This window comes from Molothrus ater, chromosome 2, assembly GCF_012460135.2.
Source record: "Molothrus ater isolate BHLD 08-10-18 breed brown headed cowbird chromosome 2, BPBGC_Mater_1.1, whole genome shotgun sequence".
Lineage (NCBI taxonomy): Eukaryota > Metazoa > Chordata > Aves > Passeriformes > Icteridae > Molothrus > Molothrus ater.
In genome coordinates, this window is record NC_050479.2 from 31,637,565 (window position 1) to 31,653,055 (window position 15,491).

Consider the following 15,491-nt stretch of genomic DNA (forward strand, 5'->3'; position numbering starts at 1 on the left):
GGAAGTGGCACCACTGTCTGGGGTCTTTGCAATGACAATAAAGAAGTTAGGTGAAGCACACTCTAGCAGTTCTAGCAGGAGACCTCTGCTCTTCAGAGAACAGCCGAGAGGGGGAAAAAGTAAATCTTTTGGTCTTCTGATATGTGGAAGGAAATTCTTCCCTGTCCTGGACCTGTATGGGCATGGGTTTGATGTTATGAATGTGACAAGATGCTGGCCAAGTAAATAATAGGCTGTCTCTGTGCCATTGCAGAGCTTCCTCCCATCTGGTTGCTCTTCTCTGATTGGGGTCTGTCTCTGAGCTTTGGAGTAGGCAAACACCAAAACCGAAAAAGATCCCAGGGCACAGGATGCCACTTGTCCTCTAGGGTGACAAAAGTCTCTTCCTGGTCCCAGAGGCAACTTACCTGAGTGACACCTGATTTCAGTTGTCTTCTGCTGCAGCATCACAGACATTTTTGCAGGACTTTGGCCATGTTCACAGTTTCCTGCTCTCCTACCCATCATAAAGGAGGAGATTATTAAGATCCACAGCTGGATGAGGTCCCCACATCCAGCTGGATTTGGATCTGGATCCAGCCAGAACCTCCCCCCACCCTGCAGACAAGGCAGGAGATATATATATATATATATATATATATATATATGTATGTATGTATGTATATAATTCCAACACTCCCTTTAAAGGCATTTTCCCCTCTGTGCTGCCCTGAGCAGTTGATTATTTGTAGTGATGCCCATGTCTCTGATGGAATGAGATTTTGGGGAGGGTCATACTGGGACAAGAGAGGAGAAGACCTAGCATAGCAGGGTGGTTCTGGCAGGGTATGGAGGAGAGCAGTAGGAGTATCAGTGCTCCCTCTCACAGCCCTTTATCACATCCCTCTTGCTGAGTCCCCAGAGTGCCTGAAGGTGGACTGGAATGTCTTCCTGCAGTGAAAGACAATGAGTGCTGGAGAAGGAAGAAGGGGAAGAAATGAAGCCAGGGAGCACATTTCTCCTCCAGGCTTCTCCTGTGGCTCCTCAGCCCTAGGATGAAGGAGCCTCTGCCCTGAGATACAGAACTGCCCTCTGCAAAACAGGATCTGTGGGTGGGAGTTGTGCCTTGGTCTCCCTGATAGAGATGCATGTACCTGGAGTTTGAAACAGGGTTAAGAAGTCCTGCTGTGTTCCCCTCTCCCTGAGAGCATTACACCAAATCTGTATGGTCTGAGGTTGTTTAAAATGATGGTTCAGATTGGCCTGTGATGGCAATTAGTTTTCTTCCTTATCTACTGCCTTCTTTAGACACCTGACCAAGCATCTCCCTGTGCTGTTGCCACATCAGCCTGACCTGGCCACCTGAAGTCATGGGTGAATGAGGTGTGCCCACCTCCTCTGAGTGCCCTGGAACCACATCAGGCAAAAGTTATTTGGGAAAGGTTGCACAGTGATCCCCAAAATTACATCCCTCTGTGAGGCATAGGAGAGTCATGGGATGCAATGAGGCCTTGGCAGGGGAATAGCCCAGCCCAAACATAATTTTAAGCTCTTTGAAAATTTTCCCTCAGCTCAGTGAGTCAGGACCATATCTTTGCAACTGCAAACAGGAAAAATCCGACAAACACAATCAACACAGCCCCTCATGGATCACATGTGTCTTATCAGGCATCTCTGGCCTCTGGATCTGCTTGGACACTCACTTTTTTTTTACTTTACAGCCACTCAGCCCTCTCTTAGCCCTTGAGTTCATCAGCCTTTTCAAAGAGCTGTGGTCACCATCAGGAGATGCTGTTTATTTAAGCTGTCAGGGAGTTTTCCCTGCATGTTAGGAAATCTGTGCACTGAACAAGACAAACTGTGAAATGGTGATACAAGGGGATGCAGTTCCCTTCTCATGCACACTCATTTCAAAAAAGTCATTTTGCTGTGTCATTGAGGTCAGCAGGAGCACTGTGGTTCATTCAGTTCACATTTTAGCTTTTCAGCACTTTTGGTACCAAAGAAACAGGAGAGCTCATGGGATGCTGGCCTACCACACCAGGTGAAAGCCGCACTCCTGCTCCCTGGAGCTTTCTGGGGAACTTATGAGGGATTGCTTTACCTCTCTCAGGCTGCAAGGAAGCCCTTTAATGTCTGTGTGAAATTAGTCACCCCAGGAGGAGTCATTTTTAAGTTTCTGGAGCTAAAGGCACGAGTCCTTGCAAGATTTAAAAGGTTAAGCTGTGTTGTTTGGAGTTGATACACTTTGCTATAAATCCTATAAAGGGCAGAAACAATTACCATATGTTAACAGGTTATTACAACAGTGAAACCATACGCAATACTTGTCTGAATCTGCATATTAGCATAAACAAAAATCAGCAACTGAGGAGCTGTAGTGGGCAGACATCCTCTGAAAAGAGCAAAAGAGCTCAGGGAAGAACGATGGATGTTATGGTGAATGAAATTGGTGTGCATTGCCTGGAAAATAGAGGCTCTGGAATGACAAGAGAAGTGTTTTTCTCTACATCAAAAAGACATTGCTTTAATGCTGTCCAGGCTACAGCTGAAAAACAAGCTGTCTGGTTTTTTTCCCCCAAAAGGAGTTGCTTTCTCTGTTGTGTCAGGCTATTTTGCAACATGGCTGTTTTCCAGCAGTGAAATAGACTTTGATGCAAACAGCAGTTTCTTGTGTAAAAAAGACTCTTCTGGCATCGGTGGTATAGATCCAATCAAAAGTCAAATACCTCTCAGAGCAGCTTAGGGAAGAAAGAAATGTCAGAAATACTTAACCAAATCTTTAGAATAGCTTTGTCAGAAATTAAGGAATTGGGTGTAAATACTGACATGAATGCATGTAGTATTTTAATAAACAAAGGGAAATATGTAGGCCAGGATATTCTAAATGCTATATGCATTTGTAAAGCCCTTCTTAAAATAACTGGAGTTTTATAAATGAGCAAAGATACAACAGTGTGGAATTAAATATGCATGCATAAGCAGTGTTATAAAACAATGACACTTACATACAGAGGGTGTTATCTCCCTGTGTAGAGTTGTTTAGATTAGTTTTGAGTATGTTTGCTTTTAAAACACTCAGGGAACCCACAAGCTAGCTTTGCTTGCTGTTAGTGGTTTGACTTTCAAAAGACTCTAAATTCTGGCTCTGACCTTTCACCTGCACACATGTAGGGCAAGAAAAACCACTTTGCAGTCCTTGCAGGCATAAGATGCTCTTTTCCAAGTATAAGAATTATATGTCATAAAGGACCTCTTCTACAATTTGTGTGTGCAGAGGCTTTTAGATGTAAAGAAAGCAGGTCTCAGATTTAAAGAAATCTGAGGCCATCTCTAAAAAAGACAAAGTTAATCCCTAAATCTCAGGGTAATGGTTAAATATGTCTTTGCTGTATTTATCCATATAAGCAGCACACACAGGGAGATACATTTGAATACATGAAGTATATCTGTCTGTCAATAGACAGAAGTAGGTATGTGTTTTTCTTTCACTTCCTGCGTGTGTGTATAAACCCATGCACAATAACAAGTCAATCATAGATCCTTTTGTACATTAATGTATTATCTTCATCTTATTGTTCATACAACCAGTCTGACACACATTACAGGATAATACCCAAAGTGAGAAGTGTACACATTTATTTCCACAATATTTAGGCAGAAGACATTTCATCTATAAGATCAGAGCCTTAGTGTGAGGAAAAAAAGGAAGTTTTAGTTCGATACCAATAGAAACAGATACCTATATTAAATGGGGTTGCAGAAGGGGAGTTTCCCCCCTCTAGAGGACCACTGAGGCAGCCAGCCCTGATGCTTTCAGACTCAGTGGAGGAGAGCTCAGGGGATTCTGATCTGCAGGAGGGAATTGAGAAGGTGGCTATGGTTGACTTGGCTTCAGAGCTGTCCTCAGTGGTTGGTCTGGAAGCTGTGGAAGTGGTGAAGAATGCAGCAAGAACAGCTGACCTTGTGACTGTCCCATGTGTGTTTGTTGGCTGTGGGGAGGACATGAAGGGAAGGCTTCAGCAGCCTCTGGGTGTGGTTTCAAGAGGCAGCAGAAGATCTCAGCTTACAGTAATTGCTGGCTTTAATACATGGTGACATTATGCACAGACTGGCTTGACAAGTTCCGACCTGGTATCTTTCCATTGTTGGTGGCTTATCCCAAGGGGAAAAAGGGGCTCCTCTCTTTCAAAAAAGCCTGAGGCCAAGCCAGCGCCAAGGAAACCAGAGAAAGATGCAATCACAAGGTTAAAGCTGTGAATGAATGAGAGACAAATTGCTGCCAGCAATATCCTTTATTAGCTTATGAACTTATTAAGGAATGAGTTGAATAGCACATTGTTTAAAACAACATGTTGTAATATGAAATGAAGAATATTATTTAGATTTTAGTTTTGTTCTGAAAATCTCTCAAGTGCAACACAGAAAGAAGAGGCTCAGCCCTGCTTCAACAAAGAAATGAAACACAGGGCATTTGTGGAGGCTGTGATCTGTCAAAACTGACTCAGCTTTGGATGGAACACACCACTGCTTGCATTTTGTACTTTGTTATCTCCCTAAGAGTGGCATTTACCAGCTGGGAGTTTCTGTGTCAGTTATTGTGCATGTGACATGCAGCAGAAGCAGGAGTTAAAATCGTCCTTTTGAGTACTTTTGGTTCCACTCTGGCTACCCAGTTCCTTAAATGCTGTGCCTTGCCACGGGGTGAACCATAAAAGCACATGGACTATCCCATGACTAGATAAGACAGAGCTTATTCAAGGTAATCATACAGTCATGAACCCAGAAAGATGTGTGAGCAGCTCTTCCCTTGAGAACAGTCACTTCCTGAGAAAGCTTTTTGCTTCTTTGTGTCCCTTAGGGTACCAAGAGCTGCACAGGACAGTCTCAGGTCACCTGAAACTGCCAGCTCTCTTCACCACACTATCTCCTGAATTACTTCACCACCTTTCATCCTTCTGGCTGGAACAATGGTGCATATATACTGCCAAGAAACCTTATCTAATTTGAGGTGGGAGGATGTAAAGGACCTCTGGGCAATGGGATAGATAATAAATAGTGAATATGCTCTTCTACCTCTTACAGTAATTCTGGCTGACGGATGAGGTAGAAGATCGTGTGTGGGTTGCATCTGATGGGTTTTTTTCTGGAGATAAGGCACTTCCCCTGCCTTGTCTGCCTGTCTGGCTTTCTTCAGCAAAGACACTCAAATGAACAAGGGTAGAATGTAATTGCTTAAAGGTACAAGAAAGCCTCTCCCAGCAGCAGATCAGCTCTTGATCCTCTGTAGGTGATACTACTCTGCTGTCCTAAGTTGGTCCATACATATATATATATATAAAATCTTCAAGATTATGACAAAGAGCTTTTGTTCTCTACTATCAAAGGGACATTTGGATACTATCTCCTATGGAATGATACCTGGCTCTAATTTGGCTGCCTTCTAATTGGCATGACTAGGATGCCTGGCATCTCATCAGGGAGAACTGCCTGAAGAGTAAGGGTGCTTGATGCCTTCATTAGACCGTCTGCCTTATGAAAAACTTTGTTATATTAGCAGCCTCCAGACATATCACTGCAGGACTGGGAACCCAGGGAACTGGGAACCTGTTATCTCAGGCAATGCACAGTGAAATAACAGCAGGATGAATCCTAAGCTCATGAGGATGACAGAGAAATGGAAGCACAGGTAGCAATAAGACCATTACATGTAGTGCAGTAAACAGAGCCTGGGCATAGCATTCATTTTGTCAGTGTGGATTGTGTGGTGGAAGCAGAGAAGGAACAACCTTGATGTTTTCATAAAGCTCCTGTGGTGTGACAGGGAAAATAGGACAAAACACAAAAGGGAATTTGGAGTCACAGCAGCTAAGATGTACATCACTAGCAGCATCAAGGCAGAAGCCAGGTTCCCAGTCTCGTCAAAAAGTGTGGGTGGCTTGAAAAGGACCTTCAGCATAAAGACATTGGAGTTTTTGAGCACCAAGACATTACAGATGGTGAAGGAAGCCAAAGAGGTAGTGGAAGAGGTTGCATGTGGTGGTGTGTCTGCAGCTGTACAGCCAGAGAGCTGCTCCTCAGCTCTGACGAGCACAGGACATCATCTTAGCTGTGGCTCCTCCATGTGCTGCAGGAATACTTTGGGAGCTGAGGAAGCACAGCACCTGCTTTTACTGGGCAATGCACTAATAAGCCCTGCCCAAAGTGCCCACCACCTGAAAAAGTGCAGACGGCTGCAGATGGGCTTAAGGGCATGGCTGCAAGCAAAGGAGGGAATGTGATGGCAGATGCATTAGCAGACATCACGTCATTTCAACTGTGTGGCTGTACTTAAGATCCCAGTGAGGTTTGTCCTAAGACACTGAGAGAAGATGGCTAGCAGAGTTTGACTTGCTAGTGGTTATCTTGGAGAGCTGTGGGAGTTAAGGGGCACTGACTGACGTGTACAGAAAACCATTCCAGGTGAAGTGGTGTAGTCCTTCCATGTCAGCTGATGCTAACACTGTTTCATCTCAAGTGCCACTTCTGACCATCATATTTGAAGGAGATTTGACCAAACTAGGACAATTCCTACAAACAAAAGAGTGATCTAGAGAATTAGATTAATCAGAAAAGTTTAAAAAGTAGGGAAAATGTGGTCTAAGTCTTCAAATGCATAACAGGCTGTTGCAAGGAGACTATGAGTAATCTGCTCGTGTCCATAGTGTGTAGGAGAAGTAGTTACAGATTTAAATAAGAGCAAGGAAGATTTAACTCACCCAACAGGCAAAAAAAAAAAAAAAAGTAGAAAAAAAGAGCTGTGCCATAGGATAGGTTGCTTAGGGAGACTCTGAGACCTGTCCTGTTTCAGGAGAGTTAGACACATATTTGTGAGGAAACAGTTTCTATGAAACTGATCTTTCAGCTGGTCTTGCCTTGCAGTTGAAGGATATGTATGAAGGATACATGACATATTGACATCTCTTCCAGCCTTATTCTTTAGCATCCTATAAAAGAAGATAAAAATGAAGCAAGGAGAGCCAGTAGAAGGCTGATTGGAAAAAAAAAAAGATTGGGAAAAGATTATGGGAGGAAGAGCTGCTGTCATGCAAAGATGGGGGTTAGGTGGCATGCAGAGAATTAGACTAACATGCTGTGCAAGAGGGAGAGAAGCTCCTTCAGTGTTCAGGGACCCTGTTTTATCTGTGCTGCATTTGCACAGCTGGACTTCTAAGTTGTTTCTTCCAGAGGTTTTCCTGCAAGATTGCATGAGATGAATGTGAAGGGAAATGCAGGCATCAGCTGGCAAAATATCTTGCTTTGACATTAAAGCATGGGTTTTTCTCTTTTTCATTTTTTAGCTGATATAGGCTTTACAATGTTTTCTTGTTCAAATAACTACTCTCTCTCTGTTGAGGTATAAAAATGACTTGAGAAAATCCCTGAGCAAAGCAAGTTTGTGGGCTTTCATAATACGCCTGTGTTGGCAGACTCCAGCTCTTGGGAGTGCATCATCCCTTTTATCTTCCATGCCTTCACGAGGCATCTCAAATGTGCCTTCAGAGACATTTGCCTGCTTTCCTGATCAGGGCCAAATTCCACCAAACTAGACCATAGTGCTCCAGAAATGTGTCTGACAACTCCACAGGGTCCCGTGGCTGGCTCTGCTGTCAGCAGAGCAGCTGAGCCCCCAAGGGACCCTAGGGCAGTAATCCTTTCTGTCTGGGTCTGTCTCCTCCCAGGTCCCTGAACAGGATGCTGACTAAGTAATAAACTTTTCCAAAGAGCAAGATCACACATCATTTGAGGATCAGAAGCTTAACTTCTGCTCTGCAAGAGCCTTCTGTAAATTTTGATACATCAGTGACCAGAACTGGCTGGGAAAGGTGAAATCAGCCATCTTGGGTCTGAGGTTGTTATTCTTGTTCCTCATTTAAGCTACACAGAAGCTCTACCATTCATTGGGAAACTCAGTTTTGTGTTCAGTGTGAGTCAAAAAATGGAGAACCAGGGGGATGGAGCCAATGGAGCTGCTGAGGCTCTTCTCCTGACCAAGTTCTGTTCAGTGGTGAGACAGGATTTCCTTTCTCAGAATATTTGAATACAGGGTATTTCTCTTTCCCATAACCCTGGATTCTGCACGTCCTTGGGTAGCAGTTGTGAGGTCAGCAAATAGTTTTGACTTTCTTCTCCAGAAATTGTCTTTTTTCTTTTTGTGTTACTCAAGTCTCATTTCTGGTAGAGCACCAGAAGATGATGACCATGGTCAGCATCAGCAGGGATAAGTCAATGTAGACCTTACATCAAAAGACCAGAAAGTCCCTCTGTGGTTTTAGCAGTGCTTCTGTGTGCTCAGTCACTACAGACTGCGGTGCACAGGCACCCATGACTGAATCTGCACCTGCGAGCTCCACGGAGCTGGAGAGGAGGCTGGTCATAAAGGGGTGGGAGGCAGGAAACAATTAAGGCATGGGCTGCTGCTGCATGTGGGGAAACTGCTCCTAAAGGGGTGGAAGGAAGGCAGGAAGCAGACTCAGGCATGGGCTGCTGCTGCAGGGGCATCAGAAGAGTGGGAGCTGAGAGCAGCCACAGTGGGGAGAAGTTTGCCTTTGAAACACCGCAGTCCCTCTGTGTCCACTTTTGCATGGTCAGCTGCTTGTCTCAAAGGTACTGTGGGAGAGGGAGCAGAAAGGGCAGACCTTGGGAAAGGGTAGATTAGAGAAGTTTCATTCATGTTTCTGCATCTCCCTCACGTGAGGGCAGTGACACTGCCACTCCAGCTGAGCAAAGATGCAAAGCGTTTCTCACCAGTGGAATGATAACTTAAACCTGTGAGCACAGGAAATTTGCTCTCTGGGGACCAAACTAAACAGAACTCCTATTTATCCAGGCTGGTTTCATATTCTGGGACCAATCAGTACATTGAGAAAGTATGAGCTGAAGCTGATTACAACTCTTTTTCTTCTAACCATGTATATAAATAATCTGTCAACAGAGAAAAGCGTGTCTTCCCCCATGGCTGCAGGAGACTCTGGAAAAGATCCTGACACTCCTACAGAGCCAGCCTGGATTTCCATTGCAAGGCAAAAGCAGAGGGGCATGCATCAGGAGAAGGAACTCAACAGAGAAAAGCTCGTGGCTCCAGATAATGAGTCAAATACAGAGAAACAGAATAAAGGAAAGGAACAAACAGAGGTACTTGCAGTACAAATTTGTGATGCTTTTGTATCACCTCCTGTAGTATTCTTTGGATCTGCTGCTATGTTACCATGCCATAATGATTACAGATACTCAATGACTGTAACTGTAACTGAAAAAGACACTGTTCTCATAAATGTGTTACAGATTCAAAGTTTTCTGATTGTTCAGATATGTAATTTTGTGTCTCCAAGAAATCAAAATCCTGGAACTATGTGAAGTGTGTAAAATTTCTTGGCATACCTACCAGATCTAACACATGTATTGCATGCTGAAATTATCCAAAAGGAAGTGCTAAATTGTAGTCTTTGATCCTCCTCAATGCAGAGGAAATGTGTTCTCTTTTAACTACCCTTCTAAGCACAGCCTTTCATTGAACCTCTTATACCTCCTGACTGAGTTAACTCTGAATGAGCAGCTTGGTCCCAGAAGCTCCTAGGTAACAATTTTTAGAGCCCTGAGAAGTGAAATAGGATAAAAATAACTTTTGCATTTTCAGAGATTGCCAATATATAAATTCTGGTTCCCTGTATATGGATAATTCAGAAACCCATGTGGTGCCATGGAATCTGGGCTGACACTGCCTCTTCAGAGATCCCATGGAAAACAGGGTGATTCCTGTAGCTAATGATCTTCCCAGATGACACAGCTGTGCCAGTGGAAGTGCTTGGCATGATCCAAAACACTCACCTGCTGCCTGTTTTGCATCCTGCACAAATAAAAACCCTGCTCTGATGCAGGAGCATGTGTGTCCTACTCCAGTATGGCATATCCAGTGCAAATGACCTACTTTCTTACTTCAGGTGGCACTGCTAGCACCCCAGATAGGTGTATTATATCCTGGAATAAGAGATGGTTTCTAGGTGATGAAAAATAGCAGTGGTTAGATTAACAAGAAATCATACCTAATAAGATGTCTAGGCCAACTTCTGAACTGCAGCAATGCCCAACACAATCCCAAAATACAGTTTCTATGTCAGAACAGGAAACTCCAGATTTTAGCTGGCAATGATCCTTGAAATTCATGCCATGCATTTTATTTCCCTGTAGCAGCTAGCAGAGAAACATGCCAAGATGCTTCTGACTGCAGCATGTGAGGCTTGGTGCCACTGTACTACTCCCACTTTCTCTTTCTCCCACATGGCACCAGGCACTATCACTTCAGGGTAGTTTTTGATACTGGCAAGAAAATCTGTTGGAGGATATGTTTGACTTCTTTTTTATGAAAAATCCATTTACCACCAACTGTCCAAAAATACAGTGCCATAGCCCTCAAAATTTGGGAGATGGAAGGAGAACATGAGAGAATGAGGCTGTTTCCAAATCCTGTGTATGCTTGTAGAGATGTGCAAAGGACTTGGAATACATTTTGCGGTGAAGACTATAATTATCTACTCATACCATTATCGGTAAGAGATACTGAGGGATAGTTTCAATTAGTAAAATTGAGTTCCATGGATATTACATGAAAACACTGTAACTTTCTGAACAAGTGTCAGCTCAAGGGAGAGGAGTGGGACCAATGTCTGCTGAACTGTGGCAGGCTCCCCATCCACTGCTTTGCTTGTGTTCTTCCAAACTGAACTCATTCTCCTTGAATTACTTGGATTTTATCCCTTTCTGTGCCTAGGGGCCAGTGAAACAGCAATGGAGTAAACCTTCACACTTGGCGCCTAAAACCACTTCTGAAGAGCAGAGGAAAGACACAAAGTCTGAAACTAAGTCCCTGCTGAGAACCAATTCATTGTCACATTGTGTCCCTGGTAAGAAACAAAATTCTTAAAATGTAGGCTGTTACCTCTCACCCTTGTCAGAAGAAATCCTGCTTGAGTGTGCTGCAAAAGGAGTAGGGGCTAGATCCTAATCTCTTCCTCGGCCCCGCATCAGCCAGGACAAAGAGTTTTCTCAGCACTCATGTCTGGGATTTTATTTGGTGGTTTATTTATTTATTATTTTATTTGAGGTTTTATTTATTTATATTCTTCTGACCAGTTTGACTACAAGCAAAAGAGTAAAAAGGGGTAGCCAAAAACTTGTGTTGAAAGAAATGTGAATCAAGAACTCCAGGGCCTTTCACAGGACAGAGGCCCAAATGCACTATCCCAGTGTAAAATGTAAACAAAAATATTTACAATAGCACTCAATTTAAATGTGGCTTCCTCAGCAAGCTGAGGAATGGTGCAATCAAAAACTGTCTGGCCATCAGTCCTCCCACAATGAGTTTGTTGTAAATCTCTTTGGTAAATTCAAATTTGAAAGAAGGGCAGAAGTTTTGAAGTAATAAAATTCCTGTGAATTGGGGGCTGAGTATAGGAGGAATTCACATGTGAATACTTTAGCTAATGAAAAGACTCTCTTCTTTGACCTGGGTGTTAACATAGGGCACAACAAGGAATCCAGGTCATCATGCTGAGTTTTGGTAAATTTAGAGATCAAAATATAATAGTGATGAGAAAAACATTGTATTATTTGGAACACAGAATGGTAATTTTCTCAATAACTTATTGCACAAGAAGCTTCCATGTGAAATGTAAAGATTTTCTACCACAGGGCAAGGCATGGGAAGTATTTAATAAAAGAGAGTGCTTAGTTGCACAGAAGGTAAGTGTAAAATGTCCATGTGCTTTATTCCCAGTAGCTCCATCACCTGCACTGGTGGATAAGGAGGAAATAAGCCACTTGAAGAAAGCCAGTAATGCTGCTCCCAATCAGCCATCCTGGATGGAGCTGGCCAAAAAGAAGTCTCAAGCTTGGAGTGGTATGCCGCAGATTATAAAATAGAACCATGCAAACAAGGAGCATCTTTCAGAACTACTTGACTGAACTCCTACAGACCAGCAAATCACAGTGAAGAATCTCTTGATACAGAAGGGTTTTATTATGCAGCTGTGGAGAAAGTGTGCAATAGGTGCAGTCAAAAAGTTTACCTTTGATTTTGTAGCAATCAGAATTGCAATGGCAATGGATTACTTAAATTATGCTAAGGACGTACTTACACTTGGGAAAATAAAACTTTTGCCTTATGTATTTCTTGCATTTTCTGCTTTTACTGATGTTTGTATCCAAACAGAATCTTTGCTAAACTTTGCTGAACTTCTGTTGTTGCTGGAAATTTCTATTTGTTACAGTTTTCTCTGTTTACAGTTATAAATTGTGCACTTACATCCTGATTCTCTTGATGTGTTTCACTGGAATCATGGGACACACTTTCTACCAAAGCTGTTAGGCCCACGGAGATACTCCTGAATAGCTGCTAATGAGTACTCCATTAAAATGTGTTGCTTAAACTTCAGGTTTGTCTAGCTAAGCCACTGGTACAGTTTCTGGGGTTAGGTTGCATTTTGGGAGGCACAAATAATGAAAAAAATTCTCATTTCTTTCTGTGAGTAGCCTGGGTTGCACAGTGTTTTCAAGCAGGCAAACAGTAAGGAAATGGAACTGCAGTTGGAAACTCATCAATATATTCACAGTTACTTTCCTACCTGGGTTCATCTGGCTGCAACTGGCTTTCCTTCCTGTGGAAGCTCATGCCCAGTCAGGAGGATGATATTAGTAACAATGGTCAATATGAATTTAATTAAAAATTAAGAACTGAAAATACTGGAGCTAAAGTTCAAACTGAAATGCTGGGGAAAACTGTGAATTTCATCACAGTGCCAGCTTCACATATCACCCCCCACATAATCTTAATTCCTCTCATTAAAAACCAGTAACATACAGATGGCATGTCTGTACTTGACTACCTTTATGTAACATCCTCGTGCTCATTGGCCTGAGCCTCCCCCACCAGTTTGTGACTCCCACTCATGAAGTCTCCTCAGCTCTTCACCTTCGCTTGTTTAACAAGATTGACAAGATAAATCATTTACTGCTGATTTGCTGAAACTACTCTGAACATATTTTAAGACTTCCCTATGAATTACAGAAGCAAAGGACAAACCCTGTGATGCCCCACTGCTGAGACAAGCATTTCATTTTGTGTATGCATGTATATTAGCACTGCAATCCCCAGGTTTATTTATGTTTATATTAATGGTTTTGTTTTTATTATCACATTACATTCTCTTTGGAAAAATGTGGGGAGACTTTAGGAAACATAGGATTTTCTAGCACCTGTGTCTGCAATTTTGAAATCTTGTTTTCTCTACAGAGGTAGGAAGGAAAACCTGAGCCCTCTTGGTAATGACAACTGCATTTAGTAATGAACAAAGAAATAGAGAGTTGAGCATGTAAACATCCAAGGTGCTGTTAAAGGCTTTCAGTCAGGCTGTCTTTCATTGTTAAAAACAGGAGGAGGAGGAGCTAGTTTTATGTTTGCAGAGCCTTAGGATAGAGCCAGTGAGCCTGCACTGCTGTCAGTCTGCATGGCTGCTGGGGTCCAGACCTGCTGCAGCCCATCACAGAGCTGCCAGCAGCCCTGACCCAAACAGGGTTCTGCCAGCTGTCCCAGGGTTTTCTCCTTCCTGCAGATGGCAAAAGGCAGTGTGAGATACCTGCTGAAATCACAAGTGGCAAGACAGCTCTCTGTCAAACAGATCCACAGCAGAAATGGTAACTTAATTACAGGACGTGCAGCCTTGGGCTCAATTGCCCGAAGGTTGGCTGTGCAAAAAACTTTCACACTTGTCCCCCATGAGCAAGCATGCACAGTCCTTAATCTCAAGTGATACTTTTTTGGTTTTGGTATTAATATTCTACACTAGAAATAGACACATTTTTGAGATACAATAAAACCATCTTAACTCCCCCTCTTTTCAAAACACCCTTTCTGAAATAAATAACCAATTAGCAAAAAGTGTAATGTTAAGATATGCTATTACCTTTTGTAGAAATCTTGAAAAAAACACAGTTTCTCTATTTAAGGAATATAGCATATAAAAAAAAAGACCAAACTTGTACCCTCTAATTATTGCCACCCCATGAAAAGGTTCCCAGGAAATGTAGTTAAAGGTACATTCTGTCTTCTTACAATTCCCTCCCTGTTTGAAACAATTAAAACTTCAAGAACTTTTGCAATCAGTGGTCTTCTTCATATTCTCCCACCACTGCAATGGCCTTGGCTTTTGTGCAAGAGAAGCCACTTGGCTACTTGAACCTCTGATATGACAGCCAGGGGAATTTTTATTTTCTCATAGTGTTTTTCTGTCTCCAGATTTCGAAGACAAAGGGTCATGGAAGTAGGACTTGCTACAGGTGTCCTGCAGCAGGTAGGCAGAAAATAGTTTTAAAACATGTATTTTTCTTTGGTGAAATGGCTCATTTGTGGAAATAGGAAGATGCAAATAAAAATATCGTTCTCTCCCCTGTATGAACAGTGAGCTATGTTTCACACTCAATGCCACCAGAAAAGCCTTTCAGATCTGATCAGCTTTCCCGAGGACATCATTATACTTTTCCAGCTGAGAGGCAATATGACTAACTCAGGCTGATCCATTTTGCTCAGGCAGCTGCAATATATATTGTTGGACTATAGCATCTAACAGGGAAATTAAATGTAAAAATTCACCTTTTGTTCATGACTCATGCACATAAACTAACAGATTTGGAATTACAGTCAAAGAACAACAACAAAATGGACTTGAAAAATAGAAGTTGCCTCTTCCAGAAGTGCTGCATGAGACATCTTTGGCTTTCTGTTTAATGAGCAAGGTGCCTTCCCAGCAGTGAAAGGCTTGACATAATGCAGATGAAATCATCTATCAGGAGTCTTTTAGCACAAAAGCCCTAAATTTGATGATTTATGCAGTTTACTAGTTGGATTACCCTAATCAGCTACCTCCCAGTGTTTAGTAATTTTATGTAAAAAGAAATGCACCTAAATGATTTTAAATGGACAGTGAAGTGCAATTTTTAAAGGTTAAAATACCCCCTCAGTCTTTACTTTGATATGGGGTTTTGCACTGTGCTGCCTTTGACAATGAAAACAGTTGCATTTCTTTTCAAGATGAAGATGAACATAAAATTTTGTTCCAGTGAAAAAATCCAGCAGCAGTGTAGCAAGCAGCTTGCTGTAATTTTGCAAAGCTATTAATTCTGTCTTAGTCTCAAGGAGCACAATAAACTTGCCAAAATGTTTGCTTTGTATACATGATGAGCCCTTTGCTGTGGGTAACAAAGGTTTAATTATAGGATTTTGTGTTTGTGGTTAGAAGATAACTTTTGTACTGTTATAGAGTAAAAAAAAAAAAAAAAAACAAAACCAAAACCCCAATGTGAGCACTGGGCAGTGCTGTGTGTCTGTAAAAACCCCAGGGGGGAAGGTAACCCTGTGTGATCCTGCACCATGGGGCTGCCTGGGATTAACTCTTGCAGGAGAAGGCATTTCAGCTCCAGTG

General features: G+C 42.4%; 1 protein-coding gene across 5 annotated transcripts in view; it reads left to right on the top strand.

Annotated features, from left to right (window-relative positions):
* CRACDL (CRACD like) overlaps positions 1–12,326 on the top strand; it is a 63,011-nt gene extending 50,685 nt beyond the window's left edge. For 4 of the 5 annotated variants that reach the window (XM_054514083.1, XM_036392039.2, XM_054514084.1 and 1 more), the window contains 3 exons: positions 8,954–9,153; positions 10,787–10,919; positions 11,792–12,326. In XM_054514083.1, coding sequence (XP_054370058.1) covers positions 8,954–9,153; positions 10,787–10,919; positions 11,792–11,937 — 479 coding nt within the window. In that variant the 3' untranslated portion in view covers positions 11,938–12,326. The remainder of the gene's footprint in view (positions 1–8,953; positions 9,154–10,786; positions 10,920–11,791) is intronic. The other variant, XM_036392046.2, reaches the window with a different exon arrangement.
* Positions 12,327–15,491: the final 3,165 nt, after the last annotated feature.